The following is a 22,498-nucleotide window of genomic DNA, read 5'->3' on the forward strand; positions in this document are numbered from 1 at the left end:
AATCCTGAATATCTATGCCCCTAATATAAAAGCTCCCACTTATGTAAAAGAAACACTTCTAGAACTCAAGGCAGCCATCAAACCACACACACTAATAGTTGGAGACTTCAACACTCCTCTCTCACCAATGGACAGGTCAATCAGACAGAAACCTAACAGAGAATTGAAAGACTTAATGGAGGTAATGAACCAAATGGACTTAACAGACATCTATAGAACATTCCACCCAAATAGGAAAGAATATACCTTCTTCTCTGCGGCTCATGGAACCTTTTCGAAAATTGACCATATACTTGGTAACAAAGCAAACTTCCACAGTTACAAAAAAATATTAGTAACCACCTGTGTCTTATCGGATCACCATGGATTAAAATTAGAATTCAACAACAATGCTACCCCCAGAAGGCCCACAAACTCATGGAAACTGAACAGTCAACTACTGACCCACACCTGGGTCAAGGAAGAAATAAAGAAAGAAATTAAAGTCTTTCTTGAATTTAATGAAAACAAAGACACAACATACTCAAACCTATGGGACACAATGAAAGCAGTGCTAAGAGGAAAGTTCATAGCACTAAGTGCCCACTTAAAGAAAACGGAGAAAGCACTCATTGGTGACTTAACAGCACACCTGAAAGCTCTGGAAAAAAAAGAAGCAGACTCACCTAGGAGAAGTAGAAGACTGGAAATAATCAAACTGAGGGCAGAAATCAACAAAATAGAAACACAGAAAACAATCCAAAGAATCAATGAAACAAGAAGCTGGTTCTTGGAGAAAATCAACAAGATTGACAAACCCTTAGCCAAACTAATCAAACGGCAGAGGGAGAACACGCAAATTAACAAGATCAGAAATGAAAAGGGGGACATAACCACAGACACAGAGGAAATTCAGAAAATCATTAGATCTTACTACAAAAGCCTGTATGCCACAAAATTGGAAAATGTAAAAGAAATGGACAGTTTTTTAGATAAATACCATATACCAAAGTTAAACCAGGACCAGGTAAATGCTCTAAATCGTCCTGTTAGTCGCGAAGAATTAGAAACTGTTATCAGAAACCTCCCTACCAAAAAGAGCCCAGGACCAGATGGTTTCAATGCGGAATTCTACCAGAACTTCCAAGAAGACCTAATACCTATACTCCTTAAGGTATTTCATAATATAGAAACACAAGAGTCACTGCCAAATTCCTTCTATGAAGCTACAGTTACCCTGATACCTAAACCACACAAAGACTCAACCAAGAAAGAGAATTACAGGCCAATCTCACTCATGAACATGGACGCAAAAATTCTCAATAAAATACTGGCAAACCGAATCCAAGAACACATTAGAAAAATTATCCATTACGATCAAGTAGGCTTCATCCCAGAGATGCAGGGCTGGTTCAACATACGAAAATCTATTAATGTAATCCATCATATAAACAAACTGAAGGAAAAAAAACCATATGGTCATCTCATTAGATGCTGAAAAAGCATTTGACAAAATTCAGCACCCTTTTATGATAAAGGTCTTGGAGAGATTAGGGATACAAGGGTCATTCCTAAATATAATAAAAGCTATTTACAGCAAGCCGACAGCTAACATCAAATTAAACGGAGAGAAACTCAAGGCTATCCCACTAAATTCAGGAACACGACAAGGCTGTCCACTCTCTCCTTATCTCTTCAATATAGTGCTTGAAGTTCTAGCAATAGCAATAAGACAACATAAGGGAATCAAGGGGATTCAATTTGGAAAGGAAGAAGTTAAACTTTCATTATTTGCAGATGATATGATAGTATACATAAGCGACCCCAAAAACTCCACCAAAGAACTCCTACAGGTGATAAACTCCTTCAGTAACGTGGCAGGATACAAGATCAACTCCAAAAAATCAGTCGCCCTCCTATACACAAAGGATAAGGAAGCAGAGAGGGAAATCAGAGAAGTATCACCTTTCACAATAGCCACAAATAGCATAAGATATCTGGGAGTATTGCTAACCAAGGAAGTGAAGGATTTATTTGACAAGAACTTTAAGTCTTTGAAGAAAGAAATTGAAGAGGATACCAGAAAATGGAAGGATCTCCCCTGCTCGTGGATTGGGAGGATCAACATAGTAAAAATGGCAATTCTACCAAAAGCAATCTATAGATTCAATGCAATCCCAATCAAGGTCCCATTAAAATTCTTCACAGAGATTGAGAGGACAATAATCAACTTTATATGGAAAAACAAGAAACCCAGGATAGCCAAAAAAATCTTATACAATAAAGGTACTTCTGGAGGCATTACCATCCCTGACTTCAAACTCTATTACAGAGCTACAGTATTGAAAACGGCTTGGTATTGGCATAAGAACAGAGAAGTTGACCAATGGAATCGTATAGAAGACCCGGATCTTAAACCACAAACCTATGAACACCTGATTTTTGATAAAGGAGCCAAAAGTACACAATGGAAAAAAGAGGGCATCTTCAACAAATGGTGCTGGCATAACTGGATGTCAACCTGTAGAAGAATGAAAGTAGATCCATATCTATCACCATGCACAAAACTCAAGTCCAAATGGATTAAAGACCTCAATATTAATTTGAACACATTGAGATTGATAGAGGAGAAAGTGGGAAGTACTCTACAACAAATGGGCACAGGGAACCGTTTCCTATGCATAACCCCAGCTGCACAAACTTTAAGGGCAACATTGAATAAATGGGACCTCCTGAAGTTGAGCAGCTTCTGTAAAGCAAAGGACATTGTCACTAAGACACAAAGGCAGCCTACTGACTGGGAAAAGATCTTCACCAACCCTGCAACTGACAAAGGTCTGATCTCTAAAATATATAAGGAACTCAAGAGACTAGACGGTAAAATGCCAATTAACCCAATTAAAAATGGGGCGATGAACTGAACAGAGAATTCTCAACAGAAGAAGTTCGAATGGCCAAAAGACACTTAAGGTCATGCTCAACCTCCCTAGCTATCAGGGAAATGCAAATCAAAACAACTTTGAGATATCATCTTACACCTGTCAGATTGGCTAAAATCCAAAACACCAATAATAACCTTTGCTGGAGAGGTTGTGGGGTAAGGGGCACACTCATCCATTGCTGGTGGGAATGCAAACTTGTGCAACCACTTTGGAAAGCAGTGTGGCGGTTTCTCAGGAAATTCGGGATCAACCTACCCCAGGACCCAGCAATTCCACTATTGGGAATCTACCCAAGAGATGCCCAATCATACAACAAAAGCATATGCTCATCTATGTTCATAGCAGCATTATTTGTAATAGCCAGATCCTGGAGACAGCCTAGATGCCCTTCAGTGGAAGAATGGATGAAGAAACTGTGGAATATATACATGCTAGAATACTACTCAGCGGTAAAAAACAATGACATCTTGAATTTTGCAGGCAAATGGATGGAAATAGAAAACACTATTCTGAGTGAGGTAACCCAGACCCATAAAGATGAACATGGGATGTACTCACTCATATTCGGTTTCTAGCCATGATTAAAGGACATCGAGCCTATAAGTTTGGGATCCTTGAGAAGATAATAAGAAGGTGAACTCCCAAAAAAGATATAGTAATCCTCCTGGATATTGGAAGTAGACACGAACGCCAGGCAAAATTGGGAACTTGAGGGTTGGGCAAGACTGGGCCAAGGGAAGATGGGGAGAGAAAAGTGTGAAGGGGAGAGCGGGGGGAGCTCGGAGGAATGGGGTGCTTGGGATATAGGAAGGGTGGATATGGGAGCAGGGAAGCATATATCTGAATTTAAGGAGCTACCTGAGGGTTGTCAAGAGACTTGACCCTAGAGGGGTTCCCAGGTTTCCAGGGAGACGCCCCCAGTTAGTTCCTTGGGCAGCTGAGGAGAGGGAGCCTGAAAAGGCCAGTTCCTATAGCCATACTGATGAATTTCTTGCATATCACCATAGAACCTCCACCTGACGATAGATGAAGAAAATGACAGAGCCCCACCTTGGAGCACCGGACTGAGCTCCCAAGGTCCTGATGAGGAGCAGAAGGAGAGAGAACATGAGAAAGAAAGTCAGGACCGTGAGGGAACCTCCAGCTGGCGACAGATGGGGAAGGTGACTGAGCCCCACATTGGAGCACTGGACTGAGCTCCCAAGGTCCCGATGAGGAGCAGAAGGAGCGAGAACATGAGGGAGAAAGTCAGGAACGAGAGGGGTGCGTTCACTCATGGAGACGGTGGGACAGAACTAATGGGAGATCACCAACTCCAGTTGGAATGGGACTGATGGATCATGCGACCAAACCCGTCTCTCTGAGTGTGGCCAACAGCGGGGGCTGACTGAGAAGCAAAGGACAATGGCTCTGGGCTCTGATTGTTCTTCATGGACGGGCTCTGTGGGAGCCTTCTCAGCTTGGTCGATCACCTTCCTGGACCTGGGGGGAGTTGGGAGGACCTTGGTCTTAGCATAGAGTGGGGAACCCTGATGGCTCCTTGGCCTTGAGAGGGAGGGAGGGGAGGTATGGGTGGAGGGGAGGGGAGGGAAGGGGGAGAAGGAGGGGAGAGAAAGGGGAGAAGGAGGGGAGGGAGGGGGGAGGAGGAGGGAAGGAGATGAATAAAAAAAAAAAAAAAAAAAAAAAAAAAAAAAAAAACAAGAATCAAATGAAGTTAATCCATACGAGTCACTTCTTTCATGTGTAGAACAAGCCTGTGGTTTTAATAATACACAGAGATAGAACTCTCCAATTGTTATGACTTCAGAGGCCTTGGGGAACACTGATGGACAGTCAGGTCTCTGTCTCCCGGTTATCAGGCAGTTTTAAAGTATGAAGGCAGATTGGGACTGTATCTTCCTTTATGGTCTATACTTTATTTTTGAGCCAGGCTTTCACCAACCCTGAAGCTAGACTGGCTGGTGAGCCATCGCCAGGAATCGTCTTGCTTCTACTCAACAGTACTAATATAACAGGTTCACACTGTCACACATAAACTTCTTTATTGAGGGTTGGTACTGGCATCCTAACTGAACTTCTTATGCTTCAACTATAAGCACATTGTTATTGAGTCCTCTGCTCAGGCCAATGGAGAGGGATTGCTATCTTACAACAGCTACTGTAAGTGCTGGACAGACTTATTACTTGCTTGGATGTACATTGAAATGCAATCATTTCTCCATTAGTGTTACTAAATTTATAGTCATGATAGTATAAACTGTTTATTAGTGGATTGTGTAGTTACGCTTTCAGAAATGATTCTGAAATAGCAAACCCAATCCTAGCACTGAAGTCTAGATTATCTACAGTTGAGGCAACTGCAGAAAGTACTGGAGGCAGCTAAAGAATGCTGAAGGAGGGAAAAATAGTCTTCCCCAGGAAGGAACACACCAACTGGTTATGTACCAAACTGTCAGCCCTGAACGCATGCATACGAGTAGCATTATCCAGACAGAGAAGGTTGTATTTCTGTATTTAGAAAACATATGTACATACACATACACATACATGTATGTAGCAGCAACTAATGAGGAAAAAGGCCATACATTTGAAAGAGAGCAAGAAAGGTGTACCGGCTAGTTTTATGTTAACTTGACATAAACTAAAATTGATTTAGAGGAGGGAACCTCAATTAAAAAGATGTCTCTATAAGCGTGGGCTGTAGGTAAACCTGTAGGACATTTTCTTAATTAGTGATTGATGGGGGAAGGGCCCAGTCCATTGTGAATGGTGTATCACTGGCTTGGGGTCTTGGGTTCTATAAGAAAGCAGCTGAACAGGCCACAAGGAGCAAGCCGTTAAACAACACTGTTGCAGAATATTTAACAATTGAGAAAATGTATCATTGTTATTGGTTTAATAAAGAGTTGAAGGGCCAATAGCTAGGTAGGAGAGAATAAGTAGGACTTCTAGCCAAAGAATAATTGAGGGTTAGAATCTGTTGTGGTAGGAGACACCAGCAGGTCACTGAACATACAAACATATAGAACAGAGGAGAGGTAACTGAAACATATAGCAGAACGTAGATAAATTAAAACAAGTTAATTTAAATTATAAGAGCTAGTTGGGGGAAAGCCTAAGCTAAGGCCAAGCTTTCATACTTAGTAATAAGTCTCTGTGTCATTATTTGGGGTTTGGTGCTTCAAAAAGTTTGACTAGAATGTAGTAAGCATACTACACTTGGTCCCACCCAGAGGCTTACTATTGATTAAGAAAGGTTGACCTTAGCTTGGACTTTTCCCCAACTAGCTCTTATTTTTTATTTTTATTTTTATTATTTTAGCTTTCTCGGGCCCTATGTGGATAAAAAAAATCCCCAAAAGAGTCAGATGCAGCCTCCAGGCAACCTTCACCTCTCAAGCAAGCCAGGTGCTTATAGCATATGGAGGTGTGGCCCCTTTAATTTAGCCAGCTCTTGTGCAGTCAGGATCAGCGCTCCTGGAGTGGGAGACTCGGGGCAGAAACACCTCTTCAGTGTGGACACAGCAGTTTCCCACTGCGAAACTGGATATGCAAGGCTGGGATGGTTTGACCAAGGTGGTGGACCCAGACACTAGTGCCATCTACTATGCTAGCTGCATAGTGGAAGGGCCTACCCTTTGCCTAGCTGTTGAAGCTATCTGTTGAGAGACCTGTGTGGTCAGAGAGGTCTTAGTAAATTTAGGTGCTGCAGGTGCTTAGTAAATTTAGGTCTAGACCCCAAAACTCCTCTAAACAGATATAGAATGCTTAAAAATATGCTTAAATGCCAAAGAAAGAAATAAAATGGATATAGACAGTCAAAGAATAAATAAGTCTAAAAACAATGAAGTCTTTTTTGGTGTTGAATATTGAGTAGCTGAGACAGGGTCTACATGACCTACAGAGCCTAAAGTATTTGCCCTTACAGAGAGTGCTCTGTTGTTCAGAGATATTGAATTGTGGGAAAAATACTGGGTTAAACCAGCCTACATGTTTATGAATGTTTTTTTTAATTGATTTTTGTTGAGCTCTACATTTTTCTCTGCTCCCTTTTCTGCCTCCTCCCCCCTCTTCAACTGATTCTCAAGGTCCCCATGATCCCAATTTACTCAGGAGATCTTGTCTTTTTCTACTACCAATGTAGATTAGATCTATGTATGTCTTTCTTAGGGTCCTCATTGTTGTCTAGGTTCTCTGGGATTGTGATTTGTGGGCTGGTTTTCTTTGGTTTGTGTTTAAAAACCACTTATGAGTGAGTACATGTGATAATTGTCTTTCTGGGTCTGGGTTACCTCACTCAAAATGATGTTTTAATTTTGGAGTGGAAGTCAGAGTATGCACTGTGTTGGGTGAGATGTTATGCTTTAGTTTCCACAGGGGAAAAAGCTGTGGATTCCTTCAAAAATCAATGAAGAATAGATTTGATCATGGGAGAACTCCTGAAAATCTTGACTACAAACATGAAGGAAGAAATCAAGAAGAAAACTCAAGAGAGGTGACATAGAAGCTGATTCCCCCTTCATGGGAACAGCTCCAAAACTGAATGAATCATGATACATCACAGTTTGGTTACACGGTCCAAATGGGACTCATAAAGTTCACAGATGCCTCTCAAACATAGATCAAAAAATCATCTTTAGCTGACGTTTGCACACCACACATTCCATATTTGTGTTAATGCAAATAAGCATACTATTTTTAAAAGTTTGTGTGTTTTCAGAAAAACAAAAAAGGATCAGAAACCAATAAAAACAGGTACCCAAGGGATCCAGGCACTGAAAATGCCTCTGTTTCAGTTTCCTAAAAATTCTATATCCAGGACAAATTCAGAACTGCTTGCTGAGATGGTCCAGTCTTGCAGACTACTCTCACCAGGACATCAGATAAGCTCTGTACTTTCTGATTTACAGAGACCAGACAACAAATGATAGAGACAGCTCATTATCTCTGTTTCCTCAGGGGTCCCCTAAAGATTCTGTTGCCCCCTGACAACAGAATGAAGTCTAGAGAAGATGACACCCACATCCCCAATATGGATGTAGATGATTTTTGTTCTTTTGATGGGTTATATATGTTTGTCATTGTTTAAAGTGGTAAACTGAAAGTTCTTATTGGCATGGTCAGAGAGAAAACTAAGCAAAGAAGGTTAGATTCAGGGGGTTTGTAAGAAGAAAGGGAGATATGGGAATGATAAAGGACAGATTATTAAATCTACTTTTAAACTAAAAAAGCCACCATACTGATTTCCAAAGTGGCTATACAAGTTTGCACTCCCACCAGCAGTGGAGAAGTGTTCTGCTTACTCCAAATCTTCTCCAACATTAGCTGTCCTCAGTGTTTTTAATCTTAGCCATTCTGACAGGTGTAATATGGTGTCTCAGAGACATTTTGATTTGCATTTCCCTGATGACTAAGGATGTTCAGCAATTCCTTAAATGTCTTTCAGCCATTCAAGATTCTTCTGTTGAGAATTCTCTGTTTAGATCTATACCACATTTTAATTGGATTATTTGGTATTTTGATATCTAGTTTCTTGAGTTCTTTATATATTTTGGAGATCAGCCTTATATCAGATATGGGGTTGGTGACAATCATTTCCCATTCTGTAGGTTGTCATTTTGTCTTATTTACCATGTCCTTTGCTTTTCAGTTTTAGGTGGTTCCATTTGCTTATTGTTGCTGGTGTTATATTTAGGAAGTGCTATCCTTTGAGAATGCATTCAAGGCTATTTCCCACTTTCTCTTCTACTAGGTTTACTGTACCTGGATTTATGCTGAGGTCTTTGATCCACATGGAATTGAGTTTTATGCATGGCAATAGATATAAATCTATTTGAAATCTTCTACACATTGACATGTTATGCCCACACCATTTGTTGAAGATGATTTCCTTTGTGCATTGCAGTTTTTTTCTTATTTATAAAAAATCAGGTATTTATAGGTGTGTGGATTAATGTCAGGGTCTTCAATTTGATTCCATTGTTCAAATACCAGTTTTTATGCCAATACCAAGCTGTTTTTATTACTATAGCTCTATAGTAGACCTTGAAGTAAGGGATGGCGATCCCTCAAGAAGTTCCTTTATTGTGCAGGATTGTTTTTAGCTATCCCTGGCTTTTTTCATATGAAGTTGAGTAATGTTCTTTCAAGGTCTGTGAAGAATTGTGTTGGGATTTGGGTGGGGATTGAGTTGAATCTGTAGATTGCTTTTGGTATGACTGCCATTTTTATTATGTTGATCCTACCACTCCAAGAACATGGAAGATCTTTCCATTTTCTGATATCTTCTTCAATTTAATTTTTCATAGACTTAAAGTTCTTGTTGTACAGGTCTTTCACTTGTTTGGTTAGAGTTACCCTAAGAGAATCTGTATATTTGTGGCCAAAAAATGATGTTTCTATGATTTCTTTCTCAGCCCTTCTTATTTGTATATAGGAGGGCTACTGATTCTTTTGAGTTAATCTTTTATTCTGACACATTACTGAAGGTATTTATCAGTTGTAGGAATTTCCTGGTAGAATTTTTGGGGTCACTTATTTTCAGAATTTTGTGAGTTCAGCTCACAAAATTACCTCCCAAGGTTCAGGTTAGAAACCACAGTGTAGCATAAGGAACTTAAAAATTTTCTTATCTTCGGGTACAGAATGAACTCACACATGTGCTGTTTCAATCATTCCTCTTTATTCTTCTACTTCTCTAAATCTCTTGACCTAATTGTCTATACTTTCTTAGCTCAAAGTCTTTAGCTCCAATTCTATAATTCTAAATGTTTTTTTTTTAATTCTCTGTTTCAATTCTTTCTTCTTCTTTATTCACCTGGCTTATATTCACTTTTTTGTATGAGGCTTAAAACAATAATAAAAAAATTACAAGAATTACATCTCATTGGTCAAAAGCACATTTCTTTGGGTGAGTAATAAGGGAAGAGCCCTTTACCATGGCAAAGCAAAGTTTCATTGTTTCTGGAGTAAGACTGTGCCCAGAGAGTGGAGGCACAGTGCTCACTGAGATAAGCTATGAGACATAGTTCGTTCATAACCCAGGCTCGGCAAATGAAGAATCGGTATAATTTTTTTAGGCTTCTTACTATTGATATCCTTGGTTAGGCATCTTCAACTCTGACCTTGTGCAAAACTGCAAAGTTTTAAGTTATCGTCCATTTACAAAAGCCTTTAGTCTAGTTTGAACTTCCTCTGAGGGAAAAATGAGTTAATTGTGAGCAATTTGTCTTAGACTGAGGAGAAATTGTTATTTTCTTGTGTTATTCTATATAAAAGGAACAAATTTGGTTTTTAAGTATCTCACAGTCCTCGTGGGATGATAGATTTAGTTATGAAACATATTTTAGTATATAATCTATATATTAAAATTATACAGGTTAATAAGAAGTCACCTTTCTGAACATCCACAGCTATATGTGTACCCAGTAAGTGAATAATATATCACAAAAGAGCTTTTGAAAGAACACCACAGCTTTTCTGTAAAGGGAGGAAAGTAATGGCATTTGAGAAAGTTATGGACAGGAAAAACCAGTAACTTACAGTCAATACCCTATGTCTTTTCCACGAGAGACTTCCTAACAGGAATTATCTGTCTGGTAGGTTGACTTGTAAAATACTAGTTGTCACTGCTGTACATTCCTATGGCCGCTTGCAATCAGCAACTCTCAGTAACTTAGTAAGCTATCATATATCATCTACAAATGGCCAAAGTTGACCTTCTTCCTTTCCATTTTATATCCTCTTGACCATCTTTTGCTGTCTTGTATAGGTAGAACTTCTTGTACTGTATTGAATATATATGGAAAGAGTGGCAACTTTGTCTTTTTTCTGACTTTAATGGAATTGTTTGAGTTCTTCTGCATTTAATTTGATATTGGCTGTTGGCTTTCTGTAAATTGTCTTTATTATATTTAGATATGTTCCTTGTATCCTAAATCTCTCCAAGACCTTTATTATGAAGGAGTCAAAGGCATCTAATGAGATGATCATGTTGCAAATTCTCAGAAAATTTGGAATCAATCTACCTCAAGACCCAGTGATACCACTCTTGGGGCTATACCCAAAAGATGCTCAGTCATATCACAAAGACACTTGCTCAACTATGTTCATAGCAGCATTAGTCATAATAGACAGAACATTGAAACAACCTAGATTTCCCCTTAACTGTAGAATGGATAGAGAAAATGTAGTATATTTATATAATGGACTATTAATGGCTGTAAAAAAATGATGGCATGAAATTTGGTGGCAAATGGATGGAACTAAAAAAAAATCATCCTGATTGAGGTAACCCAGACTCAGAAAGACAAACATGGTATGTACTCATAAGTATCAATATATATAATCAGATTAGGTATAAAGCAAATGATAACCAGACTACAATCCACAACTCTAGAGAAGCTAGATAACAAGGAGAATCCTAGGAGAGATGTATGGATCACCCTGGGAGGGGGAAATAGATGAGGTCCCATGAGTAAACTGGGGTCAGGTAGTGGTAAGGGGAGGGGAGGGGAGATGAAAACATAAGGGAACAGGATGGTCAAACTGAGAGAGGGCCAGAGAAAAGAGCAAGGAAAGAGATATACTGATTGAGGGAGTCATTATGGGATTAGGGAAAAACCTGGTGCCAGGGAAATTCTCAGGAATACACAAGGATGACCCAAGCCAAGATTCCTAGCAATAGTGGAGAGGGTGCCATAACTGGGCTTCCCCTGTAATCAGACTGGTGAATACCCTAGCTGCCATCATAGAGCCTTTATCCAGTAATGGAAGCAGATGCAGAAATCGACAGCTAATGGAGGACTCTCATTGGTTAATAAAGAAACTGCCTTGGCTTTTTGATAGGGCAGGATTTAGATAAGTGGAGTAGACAGAACAGAATGCTGGGAAGAAGGGAAGTTAGTTAATCACCATACCTCTCCTCTCTGGGACAGTTGCCATGAAGCCAGCCACCAGGTCAGACATGCTGAATCTTTACCGGTAAGCCACCACCTCGTGGTGCTACACACATTATTAGAAATGGGTTAATCAAGATGTGAGAATTAGCCAGTAAGAGGCTAAAACTAATGGGCCAAGCAGTGTTTAAATGAATACAATTTCTGTGTAATTATTTCGCGTGTAAAGCTAGCCATGTGGGATCCGGGTGGGATGAAAAGCAGGCCTGCTTGCCTCATCACTACAAACAGCCAAGCACTACAAAGTCCAGTCAAAGAAAGGGGGAGGATTATATGAGCAAGAGAGGTCAAGATCATGATGCAGAAATTTACAGACAGTCGAACTAAGCTTGTGGGAATTCAAGAACTCTAGACTGACAGTTATGGAGCCTGCCTGGTACTGAACTAGGTCCTCTGTATGTGGATGACAGTCTGTAGCTTCTTCTGCTTGAGGAGCCCCAGGCAATAAGTCTAGAATCTATTTCTGGTGCATGAACTGGATTTTTGGAGCCAATTCCCTATGGTGGAATGCCTTGCTAAACTTTGATGCAGTGCTCGATTCTGCCTCAACTTAATATGCCAGGCTTTGTTTACTCCCCATGGGAGGCCTTACCCTTTCAGAGGACTTGGATGGGTGGGTTGGAGAGGGAGGTGGGGGGAGAGTGGGAGGAGAGGTGGGAGGGGAAACTCTGGTTGGTATATAAAATAAATAAATATATAAAATATAAAAACCAACTCCTAGTCTCAAATACTTTACATTGGTATGAATTTTGTATATTAATATAAATTTAAGGTTATTTTTGTTATACTGTATATATGTTTCTATTCTTGTTTAAGGTACTTCTGTATATTGATACAAATCTAAGGTTACTTTGGTTAAATTGTATATATTTTTCTATTCTTGTTTAATGTATTGTACCTACATAACTCATTTAACAATATAATATAAATTTCTATGACTATTATTGCAAACTTTTTAGGATAATGAAGAAATATAGATTAGTAGTTAGTCATCTCTAACATTAAATTTGTAGTTATGTTAGGTATGTTTCCAATGTTAAACAGATATGTTTTAGATAGATAGGTGGTTTTCAAAGACTTCTAAAATCTACAGAATATGGCTTTTAAGATGTTTTAATAACATGAGGCTTTTCATAAAAGTTGAAATACGTTTGCTCCAGGAAGCACCAATCTACTTCAGAGAAGATGATGGACATCAAAGAACCTCCATATAGAATTTGCTTTCATTTGTGACAAAGTTAACCATCAGAAAAGAGACTGACTTTTCCTTGACTGCTAACAATAAGCTGTCCAAATTGGACAAGCAGGACACAAGACAACTGCCAAACTTTTTCAAGGTACAACAATCCTTCAAAAACTTCTGCTTTACAAAAAAAAATCAGTCAGATATTCTAGCCCTTAAGCTAAAGATGTATGCCTCAATCATGCATAAGAATCTTTGGTGGCTTTCCAGGCAATCAGTTGTTTCTGCCATTTTGATAGTTTTGGAAATATTACTCAAGTAATAATATATCCTTCTCAGGTCTCTGATATGGTTAAAGAATAGATAGCTATAGTTTTACAGTTTTTCTTTTTACCAAATTCAGAAGAGAAACTTGTAAAGAGAGATAAAGTTTATAAGGTTGAGGGACATAAAAGCTTATGTTGTTTACCCAGTCAGATATTTTAAGGTCTAAAAGACATTTTTAGGTTGGTAATACACGTTATGATAACAAATGGTCTATATATAAAACTATAAACTCTTCAAGATAGGATAGATAGTAAATTATTTTCTCCAAATTTGCCAAATTCCAGTGGACTGGACATTGTGAATGTAATTCTTAGCTGATAGTTGTTCTTATTGTTCAGTTTTGCTATATTCTAGTTAAAACCTTTCATTTTTATTTGGACAAAAGGGGGATATGTTGTAGAATATTTGCTTATACTATTCAAAGGTGCATCACTGTGATTGATTTAACAAAGAGTTGAATGGTCAATACCTAGGAAGGAGGGAATAAGGAGGACTTACAGGCAGTGAAAAACTGAAGGTTACAATCTGACATGGCAGGAGACACCAGTGGGACACTGAAGAAGTCAGACATATGGTGCCGAGGTGAGGTAACCGAGTCACATAACAGAATGTAGATTAATTAAAAACAGGTTAATTTAAGTTATAAGTTCTAGTTGGGGAAAAGCCTAAGCTAAGGCGAAGCTTTCATAATTAATAATATCTCTGTGTCATTATTTGTAATCTGGGGATCAAAGGAAAGTCTGACTACACAACACTTCTCCATGGCCTCTGCATCAGCTCTTGCCTCCAGGTCCCTGCCTTGTTAGAGTTCCCGTCCTTACTTCCTTCAATGATGAACAGTGATAAGAAAGTATAAGCCAAATAAAGTCTTTCTTTCCCTACTTCCTTTTTGGTCATGCTGTTTCATCTAAGTCATGGAATCACCAATTAAAAAAGAAACCCTTCTTTTATTTAAAACAATAAGGGATTCAGATGGAAAAAAGAGAAGGTGAAATGATGTAATAATAGTAGAATCTCAAAAAATAACAGAATTATAAGAAAATTCAATTTGATTAGTTTATGTTACAAAAGCCACATGATTGTAAACATAATCATTACAAAACCAATTTTCCTTTCTCTAGGTTCTATATATCCTTTATGTCTATATTCTATAAACCCTTTTTCTAAACTATGGAATAAATGTAGCTGCATTAAAAATTCAGTGGGCTAAAGAGATCAGAATACAAACAGTTTGAACCTTGCCAATAACACTGTGTGAATGTAGAGCTTCTCAGATTAGAGTGATGTTGAATGTATAGAAGATAAGGTAATTGGAGGTCTTTAGCCAGAGTAAGTATTTATATTTAAATCAATCGAATATGAAGAGTAAAGGAAGAAAATGATAAGCCACTTACTAATTGAAGAACACTTGCCTTTTTATTTGATCATTTGATACTTTCTACAACTCAGTGAACAAAATCACTGCAGCTATTCTTCACTGTCCTTAAGGAACTGGTTCCAGGCACCCTGGGATAGCGAAACCCATATATATTCAAGTGCTGTTAACAAAATGGTGTATCTAATGCATACAAGCTAGGAATGTTCTCCACATGTGTTATATCATCTCTGATTTTCCAAATATACCGAATTCAATGCAAATGATATATGAATTGTTATTATGTTACATCACCTAGGGGATGGCAAAAAAGTCTGTGAATGGACTGGAGAGCTGACCCAGCGATGAAGAGCACTGTAAGCCTTGCAGAGGGCCCTGGGTATGGCACTCAGCACCCACATGCTGGCTTACAGCCATCCCTAACTCCAGTTGTAGGGAATCTAACCCTCTTCTGATCTTAAAGGAGACTATGAACACATGCGGTGCACATTCATACAGGTAAACAAAAAGCTCATATATAGTAAATAAAATAAATAAATGTTAAAAAGAAAGATCTACGTATGTTTAATTTAGGTGCAGTGGTTTTGTATGATTTGAAGAGAAACCTGAATAGATATACACTAATTTTTAATATTTCATTGTGAAATCTATAGATAAGGAACCCACAGAGAGAAAGGCTGACTCTATCTCTATTTTTTAAGTTAGAAATATTAAAAAAATTTCTAAGAAATTGAATAACTCAAATTAGAAATCAGAAAATTGAATACAAGCTCTTTTTTTCTTAAAATGCCATGTGAATGGACTTTAGGAAGTATACTTCTCACTCCTAGGCCTTCAACTTTTGAGTGAATTGCCTCTACTAGAGAATATTGAAGGGCTTGCCAGATCTAAAATTTCCCTGTTCCACTAAGCAAGACAAAGCAAAATAGCAGTTTAATTATGATCCTTCTGCATTACAGGGTTGCTCATTCAGGAGAGCTCTCCTGAAATACATTAGTGTTCTCCATTTCTGGCCTGAATATATTATGTGGTCTATCGTGACTGCATAATGGACAGTCCCAAATGCTTACAATTAAATATATTTAAATTCCCTAAAGCACCCAGTAATCTTGATTTTTAAAAAATCAACAGTTTATTACAGATGGAGCACTTCCAGAAGGCGAGAATGTTCTTCAGAGAGCAGGTGCTTCTTTTCAAATAACTTGTTGAAAAGATGCACAAGGTTGTTTGTTTCATTTGCAGCTGGGCAGACTTCACTGTACATGTGATCGATGAATAGCAAAGCAAATTGAAGAGGTCCCCCCTCCGAGACTGAAGAGTGTTCATACCCATATCCTAGTTGTCCTCAGTTAATCTCACCAAAAGAAAAACAAGTGACTGGAATAGTAAGTGAAATCACAAACAAAGAAATAAATATAATTTATTTATTTTTATTATTTTTAAAATATAAATATTTTAAAGCCAACTGTGCTTTTATGCCACTAAAATATTTATTATTGGGATGGGTACATAGCACTTTTGGTAGTGTGCTTGACTAAGATGCATGAGATCTTGGATTCCCTTCTCATCACTGCATAACTGAGCATGAGAATGGATAGGAGTGGGAATAAACTACATCATTAAAGACAACAGTGTCCTTTCCCCCAGCATCCCTCAACCTTCTTTAGCTTTCTCTGGTGGGGGAGAGTATCATGAACCCCTCACCAGTGACGACTGGATGTTTAAGGGCTCAGTCCCATACAGGCTCTGTAAAGTTAAGTCTTGTGAGCTCATGAGTGCTACAGCCATGCCATGCCCTGAAAACAAAGTTTTACAGGCTTTGTCCCTAGAGTCCAGCTCAATAAGATCATATGTATATTTATTTGTTTTGTTGGGTTTTTTTTTGAGATACTAGTCTTTTAAAATGCTATTAAATCCCCATGAGAATCAGTTAGAGGAGACAGGAGGTCTAGACTACTTCTTAAGAAGACTGATACCTCTAAAAATCTTAAATTTCATGTTAGTATATTATGAAGTTTGCTTCTATAATATAGATAGTTGGAAGCAAGTTTCGTTTAAGTAAATAACAAAAAAGCAAATCCACAAAGGACAAAATCCCTCACATGTGAAACACCAAATAATACAGTATCCCATTCAAAAAAGTACTAAGGAAAACTTTTGTGAGAACTTTAAATTTCATATACATTTTTTACATTCAAGCATAAGAATAACATTGTGGTTATATGCTGCATGTTTCTTCCTAGGCTGTTTTTTTTATACCTTATTATAGCGTGGTCTAAGGTTTGCAAGTCGGTTCAGATTTCCAACAAAACATGAGCACACAGTTGTAAATGATTCAGACAGATGAGGTCTTTGACATTCAGGTCAGGTCTTTTCCATCAGCGCCGGGGCACTTGAGCCAAGCTCATGTGTTAAGAAACAGCAGTGGTGGCGAGAGCATGCTTTAAACTAAGATTTCTTGGAATCAGAACTAGATTCTTAAAACACATAAACGAAACACACACGCACACACACACACACACACTTCCTTCTAACTGATGCTTTAATTTGTTAAAAAGTAGAGGTGTTTTAATTATGTCTTGTAATATTAATATTGATCTTGTTGTTTTGTCTCCAAACTATGTCACTTTATTATGCTAAATTAAAACTCTGATGGAAACATCCAATTAATACTCAGGACCAAAATGCATTCATATGTCACATTTAATAAGCAGTTCAATGCAATCATACCTTGATCATACTCATGAGCAGCTCAGTCCTTTGTGATGTATTAGTGAAACCGGAATATCTACTATTAGTACTCAATAATTATGTGAATGAGAGAAAATGAATAGTTGCTCTCCTTTCAAATCTACAAATAACCTCTTTCCTCTCGCTGAAAAAGAAAGGAAAGGGAACAGTGGAATGAGAGAACTGAGAATAACTCTGATCAAAGCAGGCTCTGGAACTGGGGAGTGCCACTGCACTTCACGCTCATATGTTCCAGCTAATCAAACATCAGAGGGTGTATGGCCACAGGAGCTGCTCCTTGTGAGGAATGAGGTTTCCTCTGGCAAGACCAGAACACTGTCCTCCCTGCTGGTGTCCCAGAAAGCTCTGCAGCATCCTTAGCCAAGAGCCTACCTTAATGAGAATCTGAATGGACCCTGTTGCTTTTTCAGATATGAAGTACCAGAAGCTCATAGTGCAGGCAGCGCTGGATTCTTTCCAAATGGCACTCGTGAAGTGGGCTTTGTCACCGCGAAGGCCCACTGGGGTGGCCTCTAGATACATGAAGTGACCTAGGAATAAGGATGGAATTTAAATAGGACCAAAAGTACAATGAGAGGATTATTCTAACTTTCTCATCTTAGTTGAGGTTTTTTTTATTACATCTCACGTGATCTAGCTGCCAATGGCATTTTCACCTGATATGGAGAATAAATCCATAGCTTTGTCTCTAGCTCACTGGCAGAACAACTTCCAACAGTGTGTGCTTTTGGCATCATGCCTCACAGTATGCAGATTAAATGATTTGCCAGGGTATTTGTGCCATCACATCAACAAAATGGTCACAGGAATTATTTAATTGACTCCACAAACTATCCAGTTATTATAAAAGACTTCAAAGATTTCCATGAAATAAAAATAAGTGAAGATCCAGTCACCTGTTATGTGTATCATGAAAAAGAAGCTACTGAGTTTTATCATTACTATGAAAATATCTAAAGCACATCATGGATGTCAGTATGTCAGATGAGTGTTTAGATCTTTGCGTCTGTGACCTAACTTATCAGATACATTTTATGTGATAGGAAAACCTTAACATTAAGCTATCTTTCTGCTATTTTGTACTGGTCAGGATGTTATAGGTCTTTGTTATCCTGTTAATGTTCTTTGCTCCTTGAGTGTTGCATCTGACATTTGGCTATAAATACTTACTATAAATAATAGTCTATGTCCAGCACTTTTACAGACGTAGTCTTAAGGTATTATTTTCACAGTTTCTCAATAAAGTTCAATCTCTTTACCTATAGGCTTAATCCTGTTCAATCTTACAACCTCTGTTAGGTACAGTGAGAAAACTTCACTATCTCCATTTGACAAATTTTGATGCTGAGTTTGTGAAAAATCAAGTGATTTTCTAATGATCAAATGAGTGTACAAATTCAGGGAAATTAATTACAGATGAGTATATTCCACTTAGGAAAGGTGTCTGGTAAAAGAAAGTGTTGTCATTTAATTACAATTACTAAAACTAAAATTAATGCAAGATTGTGACTGTCGTTATGGGCTGATTTTCCTCTGCCATCTCCCAATCCCTGATCAATTAACTAGTCTTATCATGATAACTGTTTGGAAATATTACCACTTACCTACCTGTTGAAGACAGGTAAAGGTGATGCAATTAAAATGAACATTAGTCAATATACCTAGGATCTAACAAAAAAAAAGAACTGTGGAAAATACTATGCCACACACAAGAGGAGTTGATGTGATGATGCAGGGCAAACTACTGCCTAAAAGTGGGGAACTTGTGAAGCTACGAGAGCCTAAGGTAGAGGCCTGAAAGAGCAGCTTCTTCCTCACAACCCTTAGAAGGAACCAGTGCTGCCACCAGCTTCCTTTTGGGTTTCTGACTTCCAAAACTGAGACAGTATTTGTGTTCATGGTCTCAGTCACCTGTACTAGGTGCCTTGGTACAACGGTCCTAAGATATGAACACACATGCTGAATGTTTGTTTGAACAACACTCTCCCTGCCATGGGCTCTTCAGCTGCTGCTGCTGACAATAGGGTAGACTTTATGAACATAAACAGGGCAACCACAACCACCTCTTCACTTACCATGCTCATTCCCAAGGGTGTGGTCTCTGGGGGGTCGACGACTTTTATGAGAGCCAATTCCTGAAACCCAGTCTGAGTTTTCAGCTAGGGAGTTCTTCCAGCCACACCAACCTTCCTCAAAAGTGCAGGAACCACCACATTCATTTTCGTCACTGTTATCCCCGCAGTCATCCGCAAAATTACAGCTCTGCTCAGGACTATAGCATCTGCCATTTTGACATTCTTTATAGCCATGTGGGCAAAAACCTGGAATAAAACAAAAATGGAATGATAGATTACTCCATTGACAGTCTAGGGGCCATAGAATGGATTTGTTATAACGTAACAAGGACTACAGTTTGCTCAATAACTTGAGGTATCTGACTCCCATTTCTCTCTTTTAATTTGTTTAATAGGTCAGGTTCATTCACAAATAAAACAATGAATTTGAAATTTCAGAAGAAAAGTCCATTTTGTACATTGACCTCAAATTTGATCTTTTACATTATAATATAAAATCAGAAAGAATCTTCCTTTTTGACTTTTGTTTGGTTCTGATGTTCTTGGTGTTAGTGTTATTTTTTTTTAAGATAGAGTCTCTCTCAGTAGTCTATCCCAAAAGTAACTATGTTGCTTAGGCTGACCTGGAAAATTCAAAGCAGCCCTCAGGCCATAGCATCTTGAGTCCTAGGATTACCTACAGGGACTACATACTTATTTCCTTTCTAAGTTCCTAGATGCCTGGAAGACAAGCTATTAAGATCATTCCTATCTATATTTCTAGGATGAGGACTCCATGACTGGAAGGAAGTTGCAGGGCAGCTGAGAGTTGGTGTGGATAAAAGTGTTGAGTGATGTTTCAGGCATGCACTGAAAGATGCGCTGGAAATTCCTGCAGAAATGTCTGTTATAGCCTGAATCTTAAATATCTTCCAACAGATTGTTTTGGAAATGTAGCCCCCAGAAAGTCCCCATTGGAAGGCTGAAGAACTTTAAGAATCAGCATTTACTTTAAGTCACTAGTCGTGTGACATTGAAGGGAATTGTGGAATCCTATCCCTTCATCTATCACTTTTCAACTTCCTACCAAGAGATTAAGAGTTATGTTATAGTTAGGCTCCTAGTTATGATGTGCCTCACCCCAGGCATAAAAGCAAAGGAACCAATGAATCATGAACTACAAAACTCTGAGTCAAAATTAATGTTTTTTCTTTATAATTTGATGATCTCAGGTATTTTAATAATGACAGTGAGAACACCACAATTTCACATGAGGACATTGATTGTCATGGGAAAGCAGATGACAGATGAAAAGGGATATAGAATTTACTGGGATAAACCCTGTCCAGAAGGTTCCCAGCCAGTCCCTGCTGTGTACATTCCTGCACCACCATTGTGAAGATGCCCAAATCAATGGGCTTCACTCTCCAAAACCCATGAAGATAAATTTCCATTGAGCACTCTGCTTCCACCAGACTTCCTTCCATGGATTAATTTCTGAATGTTTCTTTCTGTTTGTTTGCAGTAATGAATCAAAATTTGGTTTATTTTAGTGGATAGATGATAAGACAAAAAACTTTTAATATTTAAATTATGGAACTCAACTAAGAACCACAATGTAAAAGCACCTTCAGAGTACAAGAGAAGGGAAAATACTTACATTAACTTTCTCACTCATAGACGAGAAAATCAAAGGTTAAAGATGTCAAATGAAATGTGAATTTTTCAAAAACGGAGTTGCCATTTAGACCTAGCTCTCAAATCTTCTAACTATGTTTTGAATCCACTGGCTTAAAATGGACAAGGCTTCCTGTCACAGGGAAGCCCTACTGAGGACTTGTAGGGTGGCAGAAGCATTATTTATGAAGGCTAAAGAGAAGCTGAGAAACTAATAAATTATTTCATTTTACAAAAGCTGGCACTTACATTGATTCTGTCCATTCCAATTTATTTAGAAAAGAACCAGTTAAGAACTTAAGAGATGATTTCCTCCAAAGAAACTAAGTCAAACCACAACTGAATCCTTCCAAGTTAAAGAAGAAAATATATACATAGCTCTGAACCGAAAAATATTAAAATGTTAATACACTACAAATCTCAGTACAGCTAATATTTTGGGAGAGTGATATATTTGAATTTTAAAACTAACTACATAAATAAAAGTATGTCATATAACTATACAAAACTATATTTGAACACAGTCTATACATTAATAAAGAAAATATCACTGTTATAATACAGTTCATTCCATTCATAAGATTCATAGTGATTTTGTTGTGAAGTTCAAAACAATAAAAGACCACTTAAACTCTATCAAGACTTTGGTCATCCAAATTTTAACTAATCTGCAGCTGACCACAAATCCCTTGATGGTACTGTGGCCCAGCTAAAAGGGGAGAGGAACTTTCAAAGGCAAAAAACATAATTCATTGCTGCAGACACACATTTCTACAGGTGTGGGATAACTCCCAGGGTCTTTTTAGTTCTGGGGAAATTTAAAAGACATAAAATTCCTGGAACTGTTTTTAAAGCCTCAGGTTACTTAGGATTAGCCGCAGTCCTCTAAGATAGGGGCTTTCTTCAAAATGGAGTCCTCTGCAGCTACATTCTTCAGTGGCTCTGGCTCCTTTGAATCAGACTGCTGAGTCACTTTCTTATTGGACTAAAGGTTGATATTGAGCCTGTAGGGTATGCAAAGTTGATTTTATCTGTGTTAACTCTCCTTTTCATATATGTAAATAGCTACTTTATAACACAAGTGCCTAACCACAAGCAACATGAGACACTTTTCAGTTGATATAAATGTATCATATGCTGTATACATATGATATTTGGGGAAGGACATAGACCAATGGCACATTAAGGAAAGAATGTCCAGAGTCTTGACAAACATGAAGCTTCAAATGCCTCACCAAAGGATCTCTGGTGTT

General features: G+C 38.2%; 1 protein-coding gene across 1 annotated transcript in view; it reads right to left on the reverse strand.

Moving 5' to 3' along the window:
• Malrd1 (MAM and LDL receptor class A domain containing 1) overlaps window positions 1-22,498 on the reverse strand; it is a 617,971-nt gene that overhangs the window by 257,906 nt on the left and 337,567 nt on the right. Inside the window, exons 26-27 of the mRNA XM_038334493.1 lie at window positions 19,590-19,835; window positions 17,887-18,044 (exon numbers count right to left, since the gene is read on the reverse strand). Of these exons, the coding sequence (XP_038190421.1) occupies window positions 17,887-18,044; window positions 19,590-19,835 (404 nt within the window). The remainder of the gene's footprint in view (window positions 1-17,886; window positions 18,045-19,589; window positions 19,836-22,498) is intronic.

Source organism: Arvicola amphibius, chromosome 6 (genome assembly GCF_903992535.2).
Source record: "Arvicola amphibius chromosome 6, mArvAmp1.2, whole genome shotgun sequence".
Taxonomy (NCBI): Eukaryota; Metazoa; Chordata; class Mammalia; order Rodentia; family Cricetidae; genus Arvicola; species Arvicola amphibius.